The following is a 20,452-nucleotide window of genomic DNA, read 5'->3' as shown; positions in this document are numbered from 1 at the left end:
AACCAATTGAGCTTGTTAGTCTTTCACTACAAAGCGTTTTCTTCAACCCTCAAAACAGTTTGTGTTTTCTCCAATTTCTTACATTTATTTTTAAAAAGTGGACACCATATTTGAATAATAATTTTAAATAATAAATTATGAAGATGATTCACCTGGTGTGTAACAAGCAAACAAAAAACCCTCAACCTCATTTTCCTTCCCACTATTCTCACAACTTAATAGCTTGATTCAATTTCAGGAGCCTTGAAGAGAGAAGAAATTTAGCTGCGCCCTAGTGCCTGATGGATTTTCTGGCATCTAACGGTATAAAATGCAGCTGGCCAAAATGAAAGCAGCTTAGACAGATGGAATTATGGAACTAGGTAACTGCAACAGTGTTTATAAGTGATTCGTAATGTAGGTCTTGCCTCAGCAATGGGTAGCAGGTTAATTAGTTTAAATCAGACTAACAGCAGCAACACATGGCAGGTTGTAAACTTTACTGACAGATGTCTTAATTTAAAGCCAACTGAAGAACTACAGCATCACAAAGTGCAGTAAAGACTCAGTCAACTTAAACACATAACTTCTTTAACTGCATGTGGGCCTGTGCATACTGAATCAGCACAAAGGATTACCTAGTGGAAAAACCTAGAATGCCAGGGACCAGCTGAAAGCAGTTTGTGTGTGGTTCTCATTTTTCAAAGGCTTATCAGGTTTTGCTCATGTCTTTATGCGTATGTTTGTCACTCTTACTGGGAACATGTTAATCTCTTCAGTTAACTGTTTACCAGACCTGGCCTGAAGTCACAGCTGTTCTTATGGTTAACCAAGAAATCAGAAAGATGAATACCAGTGCTTCTCACATCCAATAGCTTGGCTTCTCTTCCCAGACTTGATCATTATAGGCTCTATGATATGCTCTGTTTGCCAGCTTATGTGGTAACAAATTTAATGAAAACCTATTAACAAACACTGTATGCAAAGTGGTCAGTTCTAACTCTCCTTTCTGAAAGAAAGGTGATCTGATTTAAGCAGTGGATTGAGATTCTAAAGGAGGTTCTGCCTTTGGCATTAGAAAGGCAGAACGTTTCCTGAACTACGCCCTTAAAGCATATTTTTAAAAGCAGATTTACAAGCATATACTCCGGGAGATTCCATTAATTAGTAGGGTGAGACCTCTCAGGAAAACATCAGTCATGATTTAGCAACAACCAAACAGTTAAAGTAAACAGCAAAAACTTAAAGGCTTATGTTGAACTGGTTAAAAAAAACAACTCTCTCTCCCTCCTTCATATAGAGAGCTAAACGTCAATCAGCGAAGCCTGATTTTCATGAGAAATTGTTAAACAATGAACTTTTAACTAGACAGGGATGTTTCCAAAAGGAAAGTCCCTTAATCTACTGAGCTAAAGATTAGCTCTCTGGCCTTGAATCAGCAGATCTTTTACTCCAATCTTAGATAGAAATGACTAAGAGGAAGTTAGTGTTGTTTTGGTTATCCTGGTAGGGTACTGCTATGAACTATTAAAAAAACTTGCACTAGTTTTATGAAGGTGTATTCACAAGAAAGCTCACCTCTACCTCATAGTTGTTCACAGCCTGACTATACTTCAAAACAGCCCTACACCATCACACCATTTTAAAAATCAACTGCAAAACTAATATGAGCTTGCAGTCAAGTACAGAAACAAATTATTTATGTTACCCCTGGCCAGGGTGCAAGGGCTTTCACCACAGAATACAGTTAACTTAAAAAAAATCCAATACTTCTAAGAAATCCTTTGGTATTTCCTTGTTTGCTAAAAATCCATTGTTCTGTGTCCTTAATAATACCATTAGTCCCATGGAATCTACTAATTTGTTAGTTAAAATAGTTGTGGGTTGAACATGTCCTGAAGCCAGAATTGAGCCCATAAGGAATGTCTTAACTTGCCATTTTTTCAGCATAGCTTTACACTTCATCTTTAACCAGTGCAAGTACAGAAGGAACATTATTACATTTGCAAACACACAGACAAACTGAGAGCACACTTAAGTTATTGATGCTCCCCTGCAGGGCTAGACTCTGAACTGGAAACATTGTGCTGTTACAACAAATTTGACTAAGGAGACTCTTGGGGAGGGACCTTGCTGCTTAGTAACAGGCCCACTCATGGTATTCTTCCCCCACGAACGTTACAATGAAATCAGGTGGGAGAGCTAAGCCACTTGTTTCAGGAAGAGCCCTTGTATTAGATAGGCATTCCCAAATGCGACACTTAAAAGCCCGATAGTCTCCAATTTAAACTGGCAATAATTCACACAAGATGCTAAGGTTAAAAAAAAAGCACCCAAGGGCAATGAGGTGAACTGAGATGATGAGAAACCAAACCAATCAGGCAACAATGGTGACTCATAAGTGGGCATCTGCCCATTCAGTTTCAGTTTCAAATTCCTGAAAACAAAGCAGGTGGCTCTAAAAAGGAGGGAAAGTTAGGGCTCCGACTTGGCTTTTATTTGAGTTCCTCTCCACACACATCAGGGCATGCACCCATGTGCATGCAAAGCTCCTATATGGAAAAACACACTTCCTTAGAGAGCCATGAGGAGGCGAGAGAAACACGGAAGTCTACAGACTCCAAAGAAGGTGTGAGATCTTCTTGAGAGACAGGGGAATTGAAGAAAACCATAGCAACAAGTCAGTCCACCTACCCAAACCACCCACCCACCACCAGTTTCATTTGCTGACGCACTTCAAAAACAAGCTGGCTCCTACCAGCTCTAGAAGGTGAGCAAGCCCTGAGAGCTCATTAAATTCCCTTCTCAGATACTCTTGTATGCCTGCAGCTAGTGAGCAAGTAGGATATAAATAGAAGTTATATAACATCTCTTTGTTGATTCCTGTGCTTACCCCCCCCCCCCCCAAAAAAAAAAAAAACCCTGCAGCATGACCTTGTTTTTCTGAATAGCTTGCCTCTGCCTGCTTGCTGAGGACTTTAATCCTGTTAGGGATCATCTTAAAAGTTTAAACAACAGGATATGGATCTCACAGAAGAAGAAGAATACAGGCTACACATTAAGCATTAGCAATTTACTGTCTGTATTCCTTATAATTTTACAGTCACATTTTACTGACTGCTGAAATGAGCCAGAGCATATGGTGGTCATATCACAGTGAGTACATTTAACATTCAGACTCTGATACAGTTCCCCACCCTCATTTTTTCACCCATTGAAATGCTATATTACAAAGGGCAGAGCCAGTGATGTTGGGCTTCCAACAAGCTGCTGTGGTACAGGAATACTGGTGGGTTGGTTACTTGCAAAACCCAACTCATCGATCACGCAGTGGAAACAGTCCACACGTTCAATACCCTTTCCATTATTATACTGCCTCCTTACCCACCCAGTTCACAAGCTGAGCACTCTTCTTTGGTAGCTTTATCATATTTCATCCAGCAAAACGGAAATTCTTTTAATCCAGCAAAAGCAAGAAAGATTTCATAGCAGCTATTCCATCTCTAGTTTCTAGTGGGGCCACGCTATTTACACTGTGGTGGGGGTCAAAATGCCTAATAAAGCAAATACTATTGCAGCACCTTGAAGACTAACAAAACATGTGGATGGTATCATGAGCTTTCGGGGGCACAACCCACTTCTTCATCTGAAGAAATGGGTTGTGCCCATGAAAGCTCATGATACCTTCTAGATGTTTTGTTAGTCTTTAAGGTACTGCTAGACTATTCATTTTTTTTTTAAGTTTTTCCAGTTATGGACTAACTCGGCTACCATGCTGAAGCTTTTGTAAACGACCAGTGTGATAGATGGTGTATTGGTGTATGCATGCACATACACAACAATAGCTATGATGGTGACTGCACCAGAGAGCTAGCAGACTAACATCTCCTTGCCTACTTGATAATCAACGCTATATTACAATACATGTTGCCTTAATGCTGACTCAGAATACGACAAGCGCAACTGGGATCCTATTCTGAATGCAGCATATACACAATGATATCGTTCCCAATGGCATAAGGAGTGTATCATGGACAAAGATGATGACAAAACTGCTGCCCTGAAGAGACTTGGATGTTTGCTGAGTATTATGCTACTTCTCTTTGTAAGAAAAAGTTTTGAAGCAGCACTTTTGTCTGGAGTGCCACCAATGCTAAACAGTGACCTCCTTTGGAATACTGTGCCTGGGGGGAAAAGCTTCTAATAATTTCATCATGAAATATCTAGATGACCAGCTCATAGGCTGTTGGATGATCAGACAAGGTTATTTTATTATTTTTCTAAACAGATGTTACCGTTGTCTTGAATGGTTTTGAGTATTTTTTAATGTTTAACCCTGTATCAAAAGAATATTGGTTATTGATTTATATAAACACCCCGACATGCACATTTTCCCACAAACACACATGGTAAGAAGATATTTTTCCTACTGTTTAAGCATTTGTGATCCTGAACCGTTGGTCAGAAAGAAAAATTTGACAAATCATATTTGCGAGAGCTTCGTGGTTCAGAAGGCATTATTGAGTAGTTTTGTAGTAGTAGCTTTTAAAACCTACTTGCAAAGTACAGCTTCCATATTTTAATAAATTGGATATTGCCTATATTTTAAAAAGCCCACATCACTCGGATTAGTAGTGCTTAATCAAAAGGTACTAAACAGGTGGCTGCTCAGGGCAGCAACATATTAGCAACAGCACTGTAGACTGGGAAGAAGTAGAAATTGCTGGCTTGCCTAGGGCACTAGTATCCCCCAAAAGATCCGATTTTTCATTGCCTGAAGTCGGACCAATTTTCAGGGTTAAATTCAAATCACCTGAAGTAAACTCTGAAGCAAGGTTGACCTAAATTCTACAGATCAAGCCTGTGACTCCTGCAGCATTCCAGTGAAGCTGCTCAGAGTCTACAGCTGCTTTAAGTATATTTAAATAATAGACGTTTTCACTCAAGCATATATGAAAGATTTAACCGTATCAACATGTTATTAAATTCAGTTTTACATTACACCTTGGTTTGGTACATGTCAACATTCTGTAGAATTTTATACTGAAAATAAACCACAATTATGGTGGCTAAGAAGCTAAGGACTTGGGCAGTTGAGTAGAACAGCAGTCAGGGATCTGGCACTAAGTAAAGTGAGGAGAGTGGTTTAGTATCCTAGAGTAAGTAGATTTACTTCATATTATTTTAAAGTTATTCATCCCAGTGAATGGTGAAGCTCACATCATTCATTTATGTTTCAAGTTGTCTGCAGATTCAGGGACCACATCTGTTTGTCTACAAGGTGCACTGCCAATATCTCACAAACAACTAGAGTGAGATAGGACTCCCCACCCTACAAATGCTATTGATAATAGCTAGGTTGCCTATATCAATTTGGGTGTCCATCTAATAGTCCTAGTTGGTTGCTGTTGTGAGAAGTTACTTTAGAACTAAAGGAGCAATCGATTGCAATGGTGTGATTTTAAATGTTTGCCACCTAGCACGTATGCATCCTGATGTTTTCAACTCCTGGTCAATTAAAACATCAGATGACTTTTGAATTTGGCACATTTGATTGTTTCAAGGTTACATGTGGTTTCTTTTTAGCACTGGTCCAAGATGTTAAATGTTTTTCTTCTCTTAATATCTACTATGTCAAAATGGCACCTCGTTACATAGGAGATCTGCTCCCTTTGTGCATTCAGAGGCCTTATTACATTAAAGCCACCAACATTTTCTCTTTAATATATACTTTTTTTATACCTGTGCATAGCCAGCACAGTTGAGAAAGAATGATCTTTACTCCTCCTCTTGGGCGTCAACTGCACAAGTTTGTACTGAGCTCCAATCAACCACCTACGAAGGCAATAGATCACATGAAGATCAAAAACCATAATCTGCTCTTCAAGATCTTACTTACTGGGGTTGATGCACAAGAAAAGAACTCAACAAGTCTTTCGGGTCCCAGATAATTCTGTAGGGCAGGCACATATAATTGATACGTTTTACATTAAAAATGAGCTGATGAGATATGGCAGAAAGCCTGGCCAGGTTGGAGCAGCCTGCCCTCCACCTGCAACATGGAATGGTGGGCTCAAGTAGTCCCCTGCCATAGGCAGGGCTGCTCCTGCTGGTCTAGAGTGCCCCACCACCACCCGATGTAGCCTAGCCTGCTTGGGCTCTCCGTTAAACATCATCCAGTCAGGGTGAGACATGCCAGTTAACTATTTACATCCCTACTCTGCACATAATTAACTTTGGTTTGATCACCAATCCTCTTTGCCATGTAATTTTTATTTGCACTCGCACCAGGAGATGTATAGCTGGGGAAAGGATTATGGTGTGGGGCTGTTTCACTTACAAGAACAGCATATGCAAGAACACAAATATACTAGTTCTGAGGATTGGTACCATTATTACATTGTTCTGAGATTTGAGAACATAGTTCATCAAAATTAAGTCAAATCTCATCCCTTGATTTGCTCTTCAGAACACTACTTAGGAGGCTTCATGGGAAACCTATTTGTCATGTAATCTAACTTTTGAGAAGATCCCTAATTAAATGATCTGACCAAAATTGCCATGGAGAGGAAGTTATGTAAGGAAGTTTACTCATCATTAAACTTTCACAGATCCAGGAAACCTGAAACTCTCAGGAGGTGAAACAGCATATATATATATGGTGCATATAATTTATATTTGGCAAACAAGAGACACGGGCTATAGAAGAAGTCTTTAGCAATAACCCCCACGGTTATTCACTTGCCCAGTTTACATTAACTGAAGCAGATCCCATGTTCAAGTCGATATGCAACAGACTATCCTCCAATCTGCGCTAAACGACAGAAGTATTCTTTAAATTAAGCTTGCCCACAAGCAAAATCACCAAGTGGAGTCCTGCAAAGCAATCCTAAAAAAACCCAAACCCAATGAATGTAGCAACAGGTGTCACACATAGCCCAACAGCACTGCAGAAAGTGCATGTGAGATTGTTCTTTTACATAACACAGCTCTGAAGGTGATTTCTGAGACAGCACCTCTCCACGCATTTCTCAGGAGTTTTTGCTATCAGAATGCACAACAGGGGAGTGACTGGTTCCAGCTTTCTGTGGGCAGACATACTAGGAGTTACGTAAAACATAAGGGAGCTTATATAATTTTCAGTTCAGTGAGCAGTAACATTCGTCAAGTTAATTTATTGCCTTTTCTGACCCTTTGATTCAAATTCTTCTCTACTATAAACTGCCAGAATGCTAAATCTGGGGCGAGTTTCCATAGCAAATTTGAGCTCTCACGCCAACAGGAACAATAAGTTAGTTTTAAAAAATAAACAGTTGCTTTAAAATTCTCATTAGCTTCCTCAGCAGCAGAAATGCTTCAAATGTTCACGAATGTTGTAGCAATCAGAACTAGCCTAATGTGGATTAAGAAACTCTACTTTGATAGTTTAATGATTCAATGAAACAGTCATTTCCAAAACTGTTAGAATAACCTGTCACTATCATAATGAAAAAACTAATATTCAGCCACTTGCATCACCATTATAAAACAAGCAGTATCACTGTGCTCAAATATTTACTAAAATAAAGATTTAACAGCAAAAACTGTTCAAATGATCCTTGTCCAATAATACGAGTGATTTCTTTTCCCACTGATGCTCATGGGAGTCGCCTGGGAACTCCCATTATTAACATAAAGAGGAGCACCACACAGACATTCCTATGTGTCAGTGGAAACTTTTTGCTTCAGTGCAGTCCGTGCTCATTTCTCACGTGAAAACCTCACATCTCATTGCCAAAAAAGTAATTTTGCGTAATCTGCTAGTATCCCAATAGTTTCCTCATTCTCAAAGGGACCTATGTGGTAACAATTTGAATGCAAGGCAAAGGATTTTGGTGGAGGCGTTTCTCAAAATCTAAGTACATGTGCACTGATAGTCTTTGATGCAAAATTAATAAAGCTCAGAGTCACTGTTGTAATGACGGTTTGTTAAAATTATAGTCAAACCTCAGTAAATCCACACTAAAGGCTGGGAGACCTATTATGAAGTTCTCACTAATTTGAAAAGTTGAATGAGGGAATAACAAAGCAAAGACAGTGCAATACAAAATGTACTTTGTTCATTTGACAAGTGTATCTAGGTTTTCATAATACCTCCTAATAGACTAGTAATGTTCTGCATATGTTTTGTAGAAATAATGACGTCTTAGCAATAGGAAACATCACACTGCCATACTCTAATTAAATCTTTCCTATGCAGAAGGGAAAGATTCTTTTTAAAAATGTGAATTGAAAGCAGTGTGGACGAATGGGTTACCAAATGCAGACCTGTAACAGTCTCCAGGAGCTTCATTTCATCTACTCACCACCTCAATCTTTTGTTTTTTTCAGACAACTAGATAAAACATTTCCCCAGGTGTGACGGGGAAGCATGGTTATACTAACCTCACTCAGACAGGAAACCAATTTAACTAAGCCATAATTTAGTAATTACTTTGTGGGAGGGAGAAGTGAAATCATGATTTTACTACATCAACCTTCAAGTTCATTTGGATTTGTAAATTCTGAGCCAGCTGTTCTCCCAGAAATTAAGCTCCGTCATTGGCATTTTTCTACATTAAATTTTTATGCTTCATTTTTAATGACTCAAGTAGTGCTGGAAAATTAGAAAGAGTTGAAGCCCAGCTGTTCTTATTTACACACTGAAGGAGCATCTTGAGGTCCTGATCAGAGAGCCCCATTATTCTAGGCACTGAGCAAGGCAAGAACATTCCCTGCCCCAAAGTGCTCACAATCTAGGATTATAAACAAGATGAAATAGGTAAAAAGAACTAACAAACGAGGAGGGGAGGGAGCTGCCAAGAAGGGTACTTTTGCTTACAATGCCACATTTTTTACTTTGGCATGCTGCCTTTTGGGCTGTGGGAATCCTGGGGAGAAGTTCATCAGTGGCACAACTAGTTTCTGGGGTACTTTCAGCATAGTCCTATCTACAGTTTGCGTGCATGAGTAATAGCTCTTGGGAGTGCTTGAGCCCTTCTATTCTGCACAGCACGAGCTGTAGTTTGTGGACAATATTTTGGTGCATAAAACCTCAGTGTAATTCTGCACTTAGAAACAATTCATCTGAACTATTAAAAAAAAAACCAACAACAACAAAAACAACAATCCCCAAACCTCACTCCTTTCAGAGAAGATGCTGTCTATCATTGCATTTGTGCACGTAGACACATCTGCACCACTGTTGGCAACAGATCGTTTCCCTGAAAAGTAGGGACACTCCCTGAGCACTTCTCCCTGGAGCTGGAAAGGATGGAAAAAGTTATTCTAGTTTCCTGGAAGTAGCATCTAATCACGACAGAAATTGGCAGAGTTATAAGGTACGGATGTGAAAGTGCCATGAGGTTTACTAAAACTGCTACACTTACTCCTAAGCAAATACTTAATTTATAGTTCCCTTGCCTCCATGGGCAGGGATATACAGGAAGTGGAAACTAAAGGGAGTTTTACTTTTTGGTTAAAAATGTCTCCTTGGAGATGGATGGAAGACTCCCCTACCACATGTAAAGCTGAATCAGAAAGGGATCCCTTGGGTCATCTAGTCAAATAAAACACAGAAGTAGCCATATTCAACCCAGTAGCTTCAAATTCCACAATAAGCTAAGGAATATAGATGTATCCTTGCTGGACTAGAATGGAATGTGATTTTCCTACCAATATGATGTGGGAGGATACCTGTGCATCGCTAGGAAGATGAAGGCCCAAGTTTAACACATGAAAAGATAAATTTTAACAACAGCAATAATATGGAAGGGGGAATTTAAGTTAGTGAATTTAAGCTTCGTATGTATGGTCTTAGGCGGAGTGAACTAAATGTTGATGATGAGAGTGTACTCCATGTCCTCTTGCTCATACATATAGCAACAAAAACAGTGCTGAAGTTTGGAAGGAGCTACACAGGTTCTCTCTTAACTACAGAACAGGATGACCAAATGGCCCAATTTAATTGAGTCAGCCTGATATTTTGGGCTTTATCTTATATAGGTGCCTATTATCTCCCACTCTTGTCCCAATTTTTCATCCTGGCTATTGGGTTACCTTACTACAGGAATATACCATATTAGAACATGACGTTGCTGAGAGCTACTGAATCAATGTCATTTCTTGACACGGACAGTGATGTTGCATCCTATGTTGTTGGCTGACTATCACATAGTGAGGTAACATCACAAACCAACATCACTTCATCACACTGAGTTGAGGGTCTCTGACTCAATGCAACATTAACTACTGGTTTTTCAGAATTTAATATAACCACTAAACACCAGTGCCCTTCATTCTAAGTCTTTCCTGCCAGGGTACATGGTGAAGCAAATGCATATTACTTTTGCTAATATTAATGGAAATAAAACTTTTTGTAATCTGGTCACTTTTTGTAGCCTGATGTCCACTGTAAAACTTGAGAGCTTGCAAAAATCAGAGCTACAGTCATCTCGGTGTAATACCACTCATTTCAAATTAATTATATGAAGGACAAATTTGAAAACTTGCGTGTCACTTGTAACTTGTCAGCTTAACATAAGAACATAAGAACGGCCGTACTGGGTCAGACCAAAGGTCCATCTAGCCCAGTATCCTGTCTACCGACAGTGGCCAGCATCAGGTACCCCAGAGAGGGTGGACCGAAGACAATGATCAAGCGATTTGTCTCCTGCCATCCCTCTCCAGCCTCTGACAAACAGAGGCCAAGGACACCATTTTATCCCCTGGCTAATAGCCTTTTATGGACCTAACCTCCATGAATTTATCCAGCTTCTCTTTAAACTCTATTATAGTCCTAGCCTTCACAGCCTCCTCTGGTAAGGAGTCCCACAGGTTTACAACACGCCATGTGAAGAAGAACTTCCTTTTATTAGTTTTAAACCTGCTACCCATTAATTTCATTTGGTGTCCTCTAGTTCTTCTATTATGGGAACTAATAAATAACTTTTCTTTATCAGCCCTCTCCACACCACTCATGATTTTATAGACCTCTATCATATTCCCCCTCAGTCTCCTCTTTTCTAAACTGAAAAGTCCCAGTCTCTTTAGCCTCTCCTCATAGGGGACCCGTTCCAAACCCCTAATCATTTTAGTTGCCCTTTTCTGAACCCTTTCCAAGGCCAAAATATCTTTTTTGAGGTGAGGAGACCACATCTGTACACAGTATTCAAGATGTGGGCATACCATAGTTTTATACAGGGGCAGTAAGAGATTCTGGGTCTTATTTTCTATCCCTTTCCTAATAATTCCTAGCATCCTATTTGCCTTTTTGACCGCCGCTGCACTCTGTGTGGAAGTTTTCAGAGAACTGTCCACGATAACTCCAAGATCCCTTTCCTGATTTGTCATAGCCAAATTAGCCCTCATCATACTGTACGTATAGTTGGGGTTATTTTTCCCCGATGCCCATTACTTTACACTTATCCACATTAAATTTCATTTGCCATTTTGTTGCCCAATCACTCAGTTTGGTGAGATCTTCTTGGAGTCCCTCACAGTCTGCTTCTGTCTTGACTATCCTAAACAGATTGGTATCATCCGCAAACTTTACTACCTCACTGCTTACCCCTTTCTCCAGATCATTTATGAATAAGTTGAAAAGGATTGGTCCCAGGACTGACCCTTGGGGGACACCACTAGTTACCCCTCTCCAATCTGAAAATTTACCATTTATTCCTACCCTTTGTTTCCTGTCTTTTAACCAGTTCGCAATCCAAGAAAGGACCTTCCCTCTTATCCCATGGCCATGTAATTTACACAAGAGCCTTTGGTGAGGGACCTTGTCAAAGGCTTTCTGAAAATCCAAGTATACTATATCTACTGGATCCCCCTTGTCTGCATGTTTGTTAACCCCTTCAAAGAACTCTAATAGATTAGTAAGACAGGATTTCCCTTTACAGAAACCATGTTGACTTTTGTCCAACAAATTATGTTCTTCTATATGCTTCACAATTGTATTCTTTACTATTGTTTCGACTAATTTGCCCGGTACTGAAGTTAGACTTACCGGTCTGTAATTGCCAGGATCGCCTCTAGAGCCCTTTTTAAATATTGCTGTCACGTTGGCTACCTTCCAGTCATTAGGTGCGGAAGCCCATTTAAAGGATAGGTTACAAACCACAGATAATAGCTCAGCAATTTCCCATTTTAAGTTCTTTTAGAACCCTTGGATGAATGCCATCCGGTCCCGGGGATTTGTTAACATGAAGTTTTTCTATTTGTTCCAAAACCTCCTCTAATGACACTTCAAGCCGGGACAGTTCCTCAGATTCATCACCCACAAAGGACGGTGCAGATTCAGGAATCTCCCCAACGTCCTCAGCCGTGAAGACTGAAGCAAAGAAATCATTTAGTTTCTCCACAATGGCTTTATCGTCCTTGATTGCTCCTTTTATAGCTCGATCATCTAGGGGACCCGCAGGCTTCCTGCTTCTAATGTACTTAAAAAACATTGTTATTTCTTTTTGAGTTTTTGGCTAGCTGTTCCTCAAAATCTTTTTTTGCTTTTCTTATTACATGTTTACACTTGATTTGACAAGTGCCCAGCTTATCTCTCATCGTCATCAAGCATTAAGTTAAAGAAGTGCTGAAAGGACCTGATCAGAATCAGGCCTCCATTGTGCTGGATGCTATGCAAACACAGAAAAATATTCCCTGTCCTGGAAATCTCTCCATCCAAAAGGCGGAAACTGACAAAAAGCTGGAGGACTGGATCTAACATACTGGAAATATCTCTATGAATCAATGCAATATAGCAGTGACATTAAGACAGAAATCCTTACATGTCAATTACCTTAAGCGTTGAGAAATATTTAATTGATATTCAGTTCTCTAAAAGAAAAGAGTAAATAACTATTTGAAAATGACTATGCTACCAATTTACTGATCATTTCATTCTATTCTATCTGAATAAAACTAAGTTATTGTATATAGAAAATTTACCCCGTATTGCTCAGGTCAGCAACATCCCTATACAAATCTGGGGTAGGAGCTTCTGCCCTCCTCACCCAGCATAACGGGTACTGGGATGGGGGTAGCTTGGGTGAGAATGGGGATGAGGGGTTCAGTAAGAATGCTGCCCTGAGGACAACCTCAGCCCTCTCTCACTGCAGCAGCACGGGGCCAGGTGACAAGCATTTGTCCAGGGCTGCTGCAGCAGGCGCAGGCAGGGGAAGGGCGCATGTCCCCTGGCTGGGAGACACAGACACAGACAAACTTTCTCACTATATTGCAGACAGCTGTCCCATTCTCCACTTTTGCCCTTTGTTTTCAGTCCCCATCTCTGGCCCCTTGCTGCCCCCCTGTGGTCATTATACAGTATAACTGCCCTTGCAAGCAGAACCCTCCCAATCCCATTCCAGGCGCCTCTCATTGCCCTGACCCAACCAAACCCTGCCTTTGCTTTATATTATGGTAAGAGCATAGAAAATCTGGTGGCCCTAGCTCTTAGCCTCTTGCCCATGCCTGGTTTAAATAGTCTAGAATGGGATTCTCCCTGTATCTACTGCGAGTGAGTCGGTCTGTTCAAGAACACCATCTAAATGCTGTCAGCAGGCTAGATCCGGCCCGCCAAGCCACCGGATTTGGCCCACAGCCGCCTCACCAGAATCGTTTGTCAGAGAACAGCTCACACACTTTAAAAAGCCAGCTGTTGTCTCCTCCGGATGGCTGGGAAAGGAGGAGGGAGACTTCTCATGCTGTTCCCGCCCTCCCACAAAATCTCTTAGCTTTCATCTATCAGTTTTTGGCCAATAGGAGCTGAGAATTTTTGCTGGTAACAGGGGCAGTGTAGGAAGCCTTCTCCCTCCCTCCTTGTCCCTGCTCCCTTTTCCCATCATGCCTGGAGCGGAGCCACGTAGAGCAGCGAGCAGCCTGCAGCAGACAGTCTGCCTCAGGTTTCTGCTAGTAAATGCCTCCCAGCCCAGATCCTGCCTCTGGCACCCCAGCCCCTTTCTTCCCCAACCCTCTGTCCCCCTCCACATACGCAAACCCTCTACCCCATCTTACACCCATACCCACTCCCAGATCTGGCACCCCAATCTCCTTCCCTAGGTCACATCCCAAAATCCTGCAACCCAGTCCCCTACCCTAGGTCACAACTGCCTCCTTCACCCAAACTTCCCTCCCCCCCCCCCCAATCCCACACTCTCTCCTACACCCATCTCTCACCCCAAGCTCCCTCCTGCACTCAACCTCCATCCCAGACCCCAGAATTCCTCCATTAATATCCTGGAAGAGTGTGGTCCGCAACCACTTTCCAAAATCTTGGAGTGCCCCCCCCCATCAAAAATTATTGCCCACCCCCGATTTAAACAATTTACACAGATACCAATCTCCCTCAAAAGGCTCTGCACTTTCCAAGCAATTTTTAGAAGTCCTCCATAGGCTGATCCTATTTCAAATGTAGAGTCTATAATAAGGCATCACACATTCCACAATAACCTCTATAGGCTCATTTAGGCTTAGCTCATGTGTAAAAGAACAAGACTAACTGTGCCTTTGACATGTGGCCATTTTATTGTATGCCTGTCAAACCACATGCACACACCCCGCACTGGTAGGTTTAGTCAGCTGGTACAAACTTCTAATTCAGTCAGTAAAACCAAATTAAATATAGAGACATGTAAGCCAATGAGAACACCACCAGGGAATTAACTACAACCTGGGGCTTATCAGGAAAGTGAATTCAGTTTTTAAGCCAGATAAAACACAATATTGGTCCTACAAATTCTTACACGCGTGCTTATTTTTTACTCATGATGCCACCGACTTGAGCAGCAAAGTCATTTTATGAGACATCCTCCTACACCGGCTTAACCAGATATGTGAGCTTCCACACAAAGCCAACTTTTAGAAGGTAGTGATATCTAGTTACTTTTAAATTAAAATGCTAGCTAAAAAAACAAGCTTTGAAATACTGCAATACTCAGAAACAGTGCCCAGTAATCACTGACACTTCCCAGTACCTTGGGAATAGGATTATCTAGTCACAACTCTAAGCAATGGTTATTTCTTGGATTTTACAAAAAGAGTTTTAATCACCTAGGTTTTCAGTCATCGGCTCCTTGTTATCATTTCCTTACCTGTATTGTAGTGTTGCCACCTTCCAGAAGGGCAATGGCTAGCAGAATACTTTCATGAAAAACTCTATCACTGGTGGCATTCATGATGAGGTCTATGACGAGGTTGGATGCACCTTCCTTATCCAGATGACACTGGACATCAGCCAAAGTCATTTCACCTCGATTCATTGAGCTGGATCCAGAGCTTCCTCCTAAAAAGGTAAACCACAACAACTGGCTTGAGACTTATGCACCCCTTCATTCTATCTGGGGATGTTATATAAATGTTACGTTTTATATAATTCTAATTAATTAACTCTGGATAAATTTAAAGTGACAAGCAGGTGTTTAACTCTGTACAAGAAAGTATGGTAAGTTCCCCTCTGAAAAGCTGATACAGTCTAGAATATAAACACAGGTAACATTTCCTCGCCCAAAGCACATTATCACGAAGAAAACTAAATGGGACTAGTGTTTATAGCTGTGAGGATGAAAAGAGTCTTTACCAATGACTTGAAGGTAGAGACATAGAAGGTAGCTACATACTGGAAGGCAATTCCATGTACAGGATACAGCAGGAAGATGGCAATGGAAAGCAAGCCAATAAAGAGAAGGGGAAAGGGCAAGACACAAGATCCAAGACACAGGTCTGGCCAACATCGTGCAGAACCTTAACCATGAAGGGAAACTGGGTTAGACTTCATACCCTGGGCAAAGAAGTGTCAACGAAAAGGAGAGAGAAAGGAATTAGGTCTAGCCTAGTGGCTTTCAAACTATTTTTCTTGCAACTCACTTGAAGAAAATTGTTGTTGCGCACAACCCAACATAATTCTATCTTTTAACTAGCCTGCAGGTTCCAGAGTGGGGCCAGGGATGAAGGGTTTGAGGTACAGGAGGGAGCTCTGGGTTTGGGGAGGTCAGGGCTGGCAACAGACTGGGGGGCGGGGTTACCTCTGACAGCTCCCAGTCACTGCCACAACATTGGGTTAAGGCAAGATTCCTGTCTGTCCTGGCACCTTGGACTGTGCTGCGCCCTGAAAGCAGCCAGCAGCAGTTCTGGCTCTTAGGTCGAGGCAAGCAAGCGGCTTGTGCATTGCTCTCACCCACAGCCATCGCCCCCCATGTTCCCACTGATGGGAGTGTGGAGTCGGTGCTTGGTGTGGGGCAGCGTGCATCACTCCTGCCTAGTATTTAGACCTGCTCCTGGATGCTTCCAGGACACAGTGTGGTCCACAGTGCCAGGAAAAGCAGGAAGCCTGCCTTAGTGCCCCCACTTTGAAAACCACTGGTCTAGCCAATGAGAAAACAACAAATATTAGAATTGTGCATGGATAGATGTATAATATATTCATTTCAGAAAGACCAGAGACAAATAAAGAGGCAAGAAATACAGAGTATGTATAGTAGGAGGCAAGAAATATGGAGTATGAAAACAATTGTAATGAGGACACTGGCATTTTATTTACTCTAGAGAGAGAAAAAACTACTGTAACACGTTTTGACAAAAGGTCCACTAATATCTGGGAGGCTATAACCAAAAAAAAAGATATATATTTTTTCTATTATTCATGAAAATATGAGACTGAATTACAGCAAAATTTACTACAGATTCTACTCAAAGCAGGGATCTGAGAAGACAAAAGCTAAAGACAGTACAAAAAAAAGTGATATGTTAACCTTACTCAGCTCAGGAAACCTCCACCCCCCCCCCCCCCCACACAACCTAAGTTCATTTATATATTTAAATGTAGAGCATGCTCTTTCAACAGCAGCATTTGTTTGTATAGATTAGAAGTCTGCTGATTTCTGTAGAGCCCATGTGAATAGAAACAGCTTTAAATTATCCAGTGATGCTCATCTTTATAGCATTAAGTACGTATAATCCAGAGGAGCTCCAAAAATTTAGGAGGATTTCTGAAATGAACAAAACATCATAAAAGCAAAATGGTAAAACTCCTTCCAATCCTATTGTTTAGGGATAGATATAAGTTGTCCTTTTCTACGCAACTGAAAGAAAGGCATGGAGAGTGTGGGGGAGGGGGGAAGTTTCAAAGGGAAAAAAAAGCTTCTTCACCTGTAAAACATTCAGTTTGTTAGGCAGAAACAGAATATGGCAGGCTAGAGTCATACAGTTGCTAATTAGCAGACAGCACATCCTACCTCCTCCCACAGCTTTGCTAGTGCCTCCAGGAGACAAGGGGCCATTGCCAAAGCTTGTAAGGCTCTCTCTTCTTCCTGTAGGTCTGACGTTGCCATAGTAACGGTTGACCAAAACTTGCCTGAGTGCTTCACCCTTAATTCAAAACGGGGTAATGAAATCAGTATTAGAGTTTAATGCATAAATGAATGAACAACAGTCAAGAGAAGCAGGAATGGTCTTATAATTGGCCTAGTTTCATCGGAGGTGGGGGGTGGGGCAAGGCGATTGAAACCATGAAGGTTCCAAAATGAAACTTAAATGAACATCCTACAATATTTTTGGATCAGACTAATCATTACAGATCCATCTCAGAAGTCTCGACTGAGGTCCCAGGTACCAAATACCAACAATCAAGTTCACATGCCAGGCAAAAATATTCTAGTTTGATTAATATTGAGATTTTATTCTGTAGGTGCATTTTTACTGTGTTCATTAAAATGGATCCAAGACTGAATTTTAAAACAAATGTGAGATGTGTGGGGGACAAACAACACAAAGTGGAGAGGATAATGGGAAAGGTTAGAACTCTGGCAAAGGGCACTAAAGGTGCATCTATGTAGACAGATGGGGATGGTTTGGGGCCCCATAGGAGCTCCTATGCAACTATACCGCAATTGCATTTACCCAGTCCCCAGAGTTAGGGTACCATGACTCTGCAGTGCTAGGGGTCCAACATCCATTCAAGGTGGGAGCCAGGATCCAAGACCTATTACTTTGCAGTGTAAATGCAGCCCCATTTGACTCTGGGCCTGGGAGTCAGCCAAAACTATCCCACAGTTTCATGGGACAACTTCCTTAGTCCTCTTAAAGGATGATACTTACCAGTTCCAATTAATTAGTAATCAGAGGGGAGTGGAGTAGCTCTCCCCCTGCTGCAGGCAGGGGGCTGCACTAGCCCTGCAGAGGGCCCGTTGCAGAAAGGGGTTGCTATTGTCTGGATCAGCCTCTGCCTGCGGGGGACCTGGGCATCCCACAGGCAGGAAATGCGCCAGTATCCGGAGTAGCCTCTCTCTGTGGGGAGTCCAGCTTGCTGTGGACAGGGGCTGCTCCGGATGGTGTTTGGACCTGCCGCCAGCTCCCAGGTGACCTAACATGAACTATTTACCTGATGAATGGGAATTTACATCCCTAATGAGATGTACTGCAGCTGCATTTTTTAAGCAACGGCAAAACTATCAAGTGTCCTCAGTTTCCACAAGCCAGAGTAACAATACGGAACAAACCATGATAATAACAGGGTGGAGGAGACCATGTCACTAACCCTCCCCACCACTGTTTGAAAGGTACATTTCGCATGGAGGTCAATGGGGCTGGGCTATTTTATATGTAAAACTACTGAGAAATGTATATGTTAATGCCACGACGGCAATGCCTATATTATGTAAATAATACCTAATAATAATTGCGAAATGAGACCACTTCCCAACCTGCTTACAAAAGGGCCTGATCCAATTTAAACTTTAAGCTAGAATTGTGTCAATAACTCAGAAATGCATTGCCATAGCTAACTTCATTCAGGTCTAGGCAACGTGCAGCCCAGAGACAAAAACAAATCCCTTGAAACTGGAAGTCAAAACATCTCACCTCTTCACAGAGCTCACAAAGGGCTTTTTACCCAGACACACAAGTCATGACAACCCGCTCTGTAGAGAGACAATACATCCTGCCTCTGAGAACGCGCCAAGCGTTTTCATGTAGCATCTTAACACAGTGTTTAAATCATCAACTGCTTGTACGAGAAAGACTCAAAATAATCTGTCCATCATCTATACCGGAGTGACACAGTGATTTCACTGCCGTGGCAACAGACTCCATCTCTCTGTGGGCTCTTGTGGAGCAGCAGGGAGCCTGGGGCTGTCTCTCAGGGGGAGAAACCAGGTATGCCTCTATTTCAGTGGTTCTCAAACCTTTTGGCCCATGAATCACCTGGCTTTATGTAAACCTTTCTGCAGACCACTACCTGCTAATGGAAACTCACTGTTACATAAATTACATCCAAGCCATTTTGCTAGTGCTGCAGCTAGAGAGAACAGTTTAATTTAAACTATTAAACAGAGTAAGCATTTTAACTCTCTCATGTTAGTTTATCAAACTTCATTTTAAATACAGTAAAACATTAATTTATGTTCAACACAAAATGTTTCAATGTTTTCTTTATTTATGGCAGGGGTTGGGAACTTTTTTAGGTCAGGGGCAATTGACTCACAGAAAAATTAGTTGGGGACCACACAAGTGAAGCAAAAAAAACTTCAACCCCCCCCAACCCTCTCTGATATGACCCCCCAACAGACACTCCAGACCCACAGGTCAAGGGGAAAGGACAGAGGACTGAGGTTCAGGGCTTCCCATAGGCCAGATTAATTTTCCTGGGGTTCCCAAGTTAGTGGATTTTCTGGACCTACTTAGGATCTGGGGGTAGGGACAAAAATCAGGGGTTCAGTGTGCATGACAGGGCTGCCAGTGAGTGGGATTGGGATAGGATGCAGAATCTCAAAGGAAGGTGGGGGTGCAGAAGAGGGGGAGGTTGTGAGGTCTGGGTGGGACGTAGGGTGCAGAAGCAGACTGGGAGCAGGGTGTCTGGCCAGGTAGAGGGTGTAGGAGCAAGGGAGAGTGTTGGAGCAAGCTGGGGTGCAGGGTCTTGGTGAGGGAATGGGAGTGAGTGAGGAGGATTGGGATCTGGGCATGAGGGGAGATGCTTACCTGGCTTCACATGGAAACTTTCTGGACAGTGCACTGCCATTCCCCCAGCAGGGCAGGAGCTCAGCCCCACCATGCAACAGGAAGCCTGCGCAGCTGCAAGGCTGTAGCACCAGCTCCGGCTTCCTGCTCGGAGGGTGGAGGAGGCAAGGGGAAGAAAAGCCCCTTGTCAGGCCTGGCCAACCCTGCCAGACCAGTTGTGGAAAGCAGCAGAGAGAGTGGCTCTGTGCACTGCTGTTCCCCCAGTGGGGTGGAGAGGGGCGGGGGAGACAGAGCAGCAGCACATGGAGTGCACCTACTGGGCCCAAGTGTGCCCTAGTCGAGCTCCGAGAGCAGCTCCTCAGTGCATTTTGCTTCAGGCCTGGCTGTGTCATCTCCCCCAACCCCTCCAGCAGCAGTCATGGCCACTATAACAAAGAATAAGTGGCTGCCTGCATGACAGAGGTAGTCCTGTGGGGGGAGGGAGGGACTGCGTGACATGTGGTGCTGGGGT

General features: G+C 42.2%; 1 protein-coding gene across 1 annotated transcript in view; it reads right to left on the bottom strand.

Moving 5' to 3' along the window:
• The window catches only part of ITPR1 (inositol 1,4,5-trisphosphate receptor type 1), a 268,821-nt gene that overhangs the window by 78,079 nt on the left and 170,290 nt on the right, over positions 1-20,452 (bottom strand). Inside the window, 2 exon segments of the mRNA XM_075939741.1 lie at positions 15,084-15,274; positions 17,223-17,355. Of these exon segments, the coding sequence (XP_075795856.1) occupies positions 15,084-15,274; positions 17,223-17,355 (324 nt within the window).

Source organism: Pelodiscus sinensis, chromosome 11 (genome assembly GCF_049634645.1).
Source record: "Pelodiscus sinensis isolate JC-2024 chromosome 11, ASM4963464v1, whole genome shotgun sequence".
NCBI lineage: Eukaryota > Metazoa > Chordata > Testudines > Trionychidae > Pelodiscus > Pelodiscus sinensis.
The sequence above is the reverse complement of the archived record's forward strand: the minus strand, read 5'-3'. Positions and strand labels throughout refer to the sequence as shown.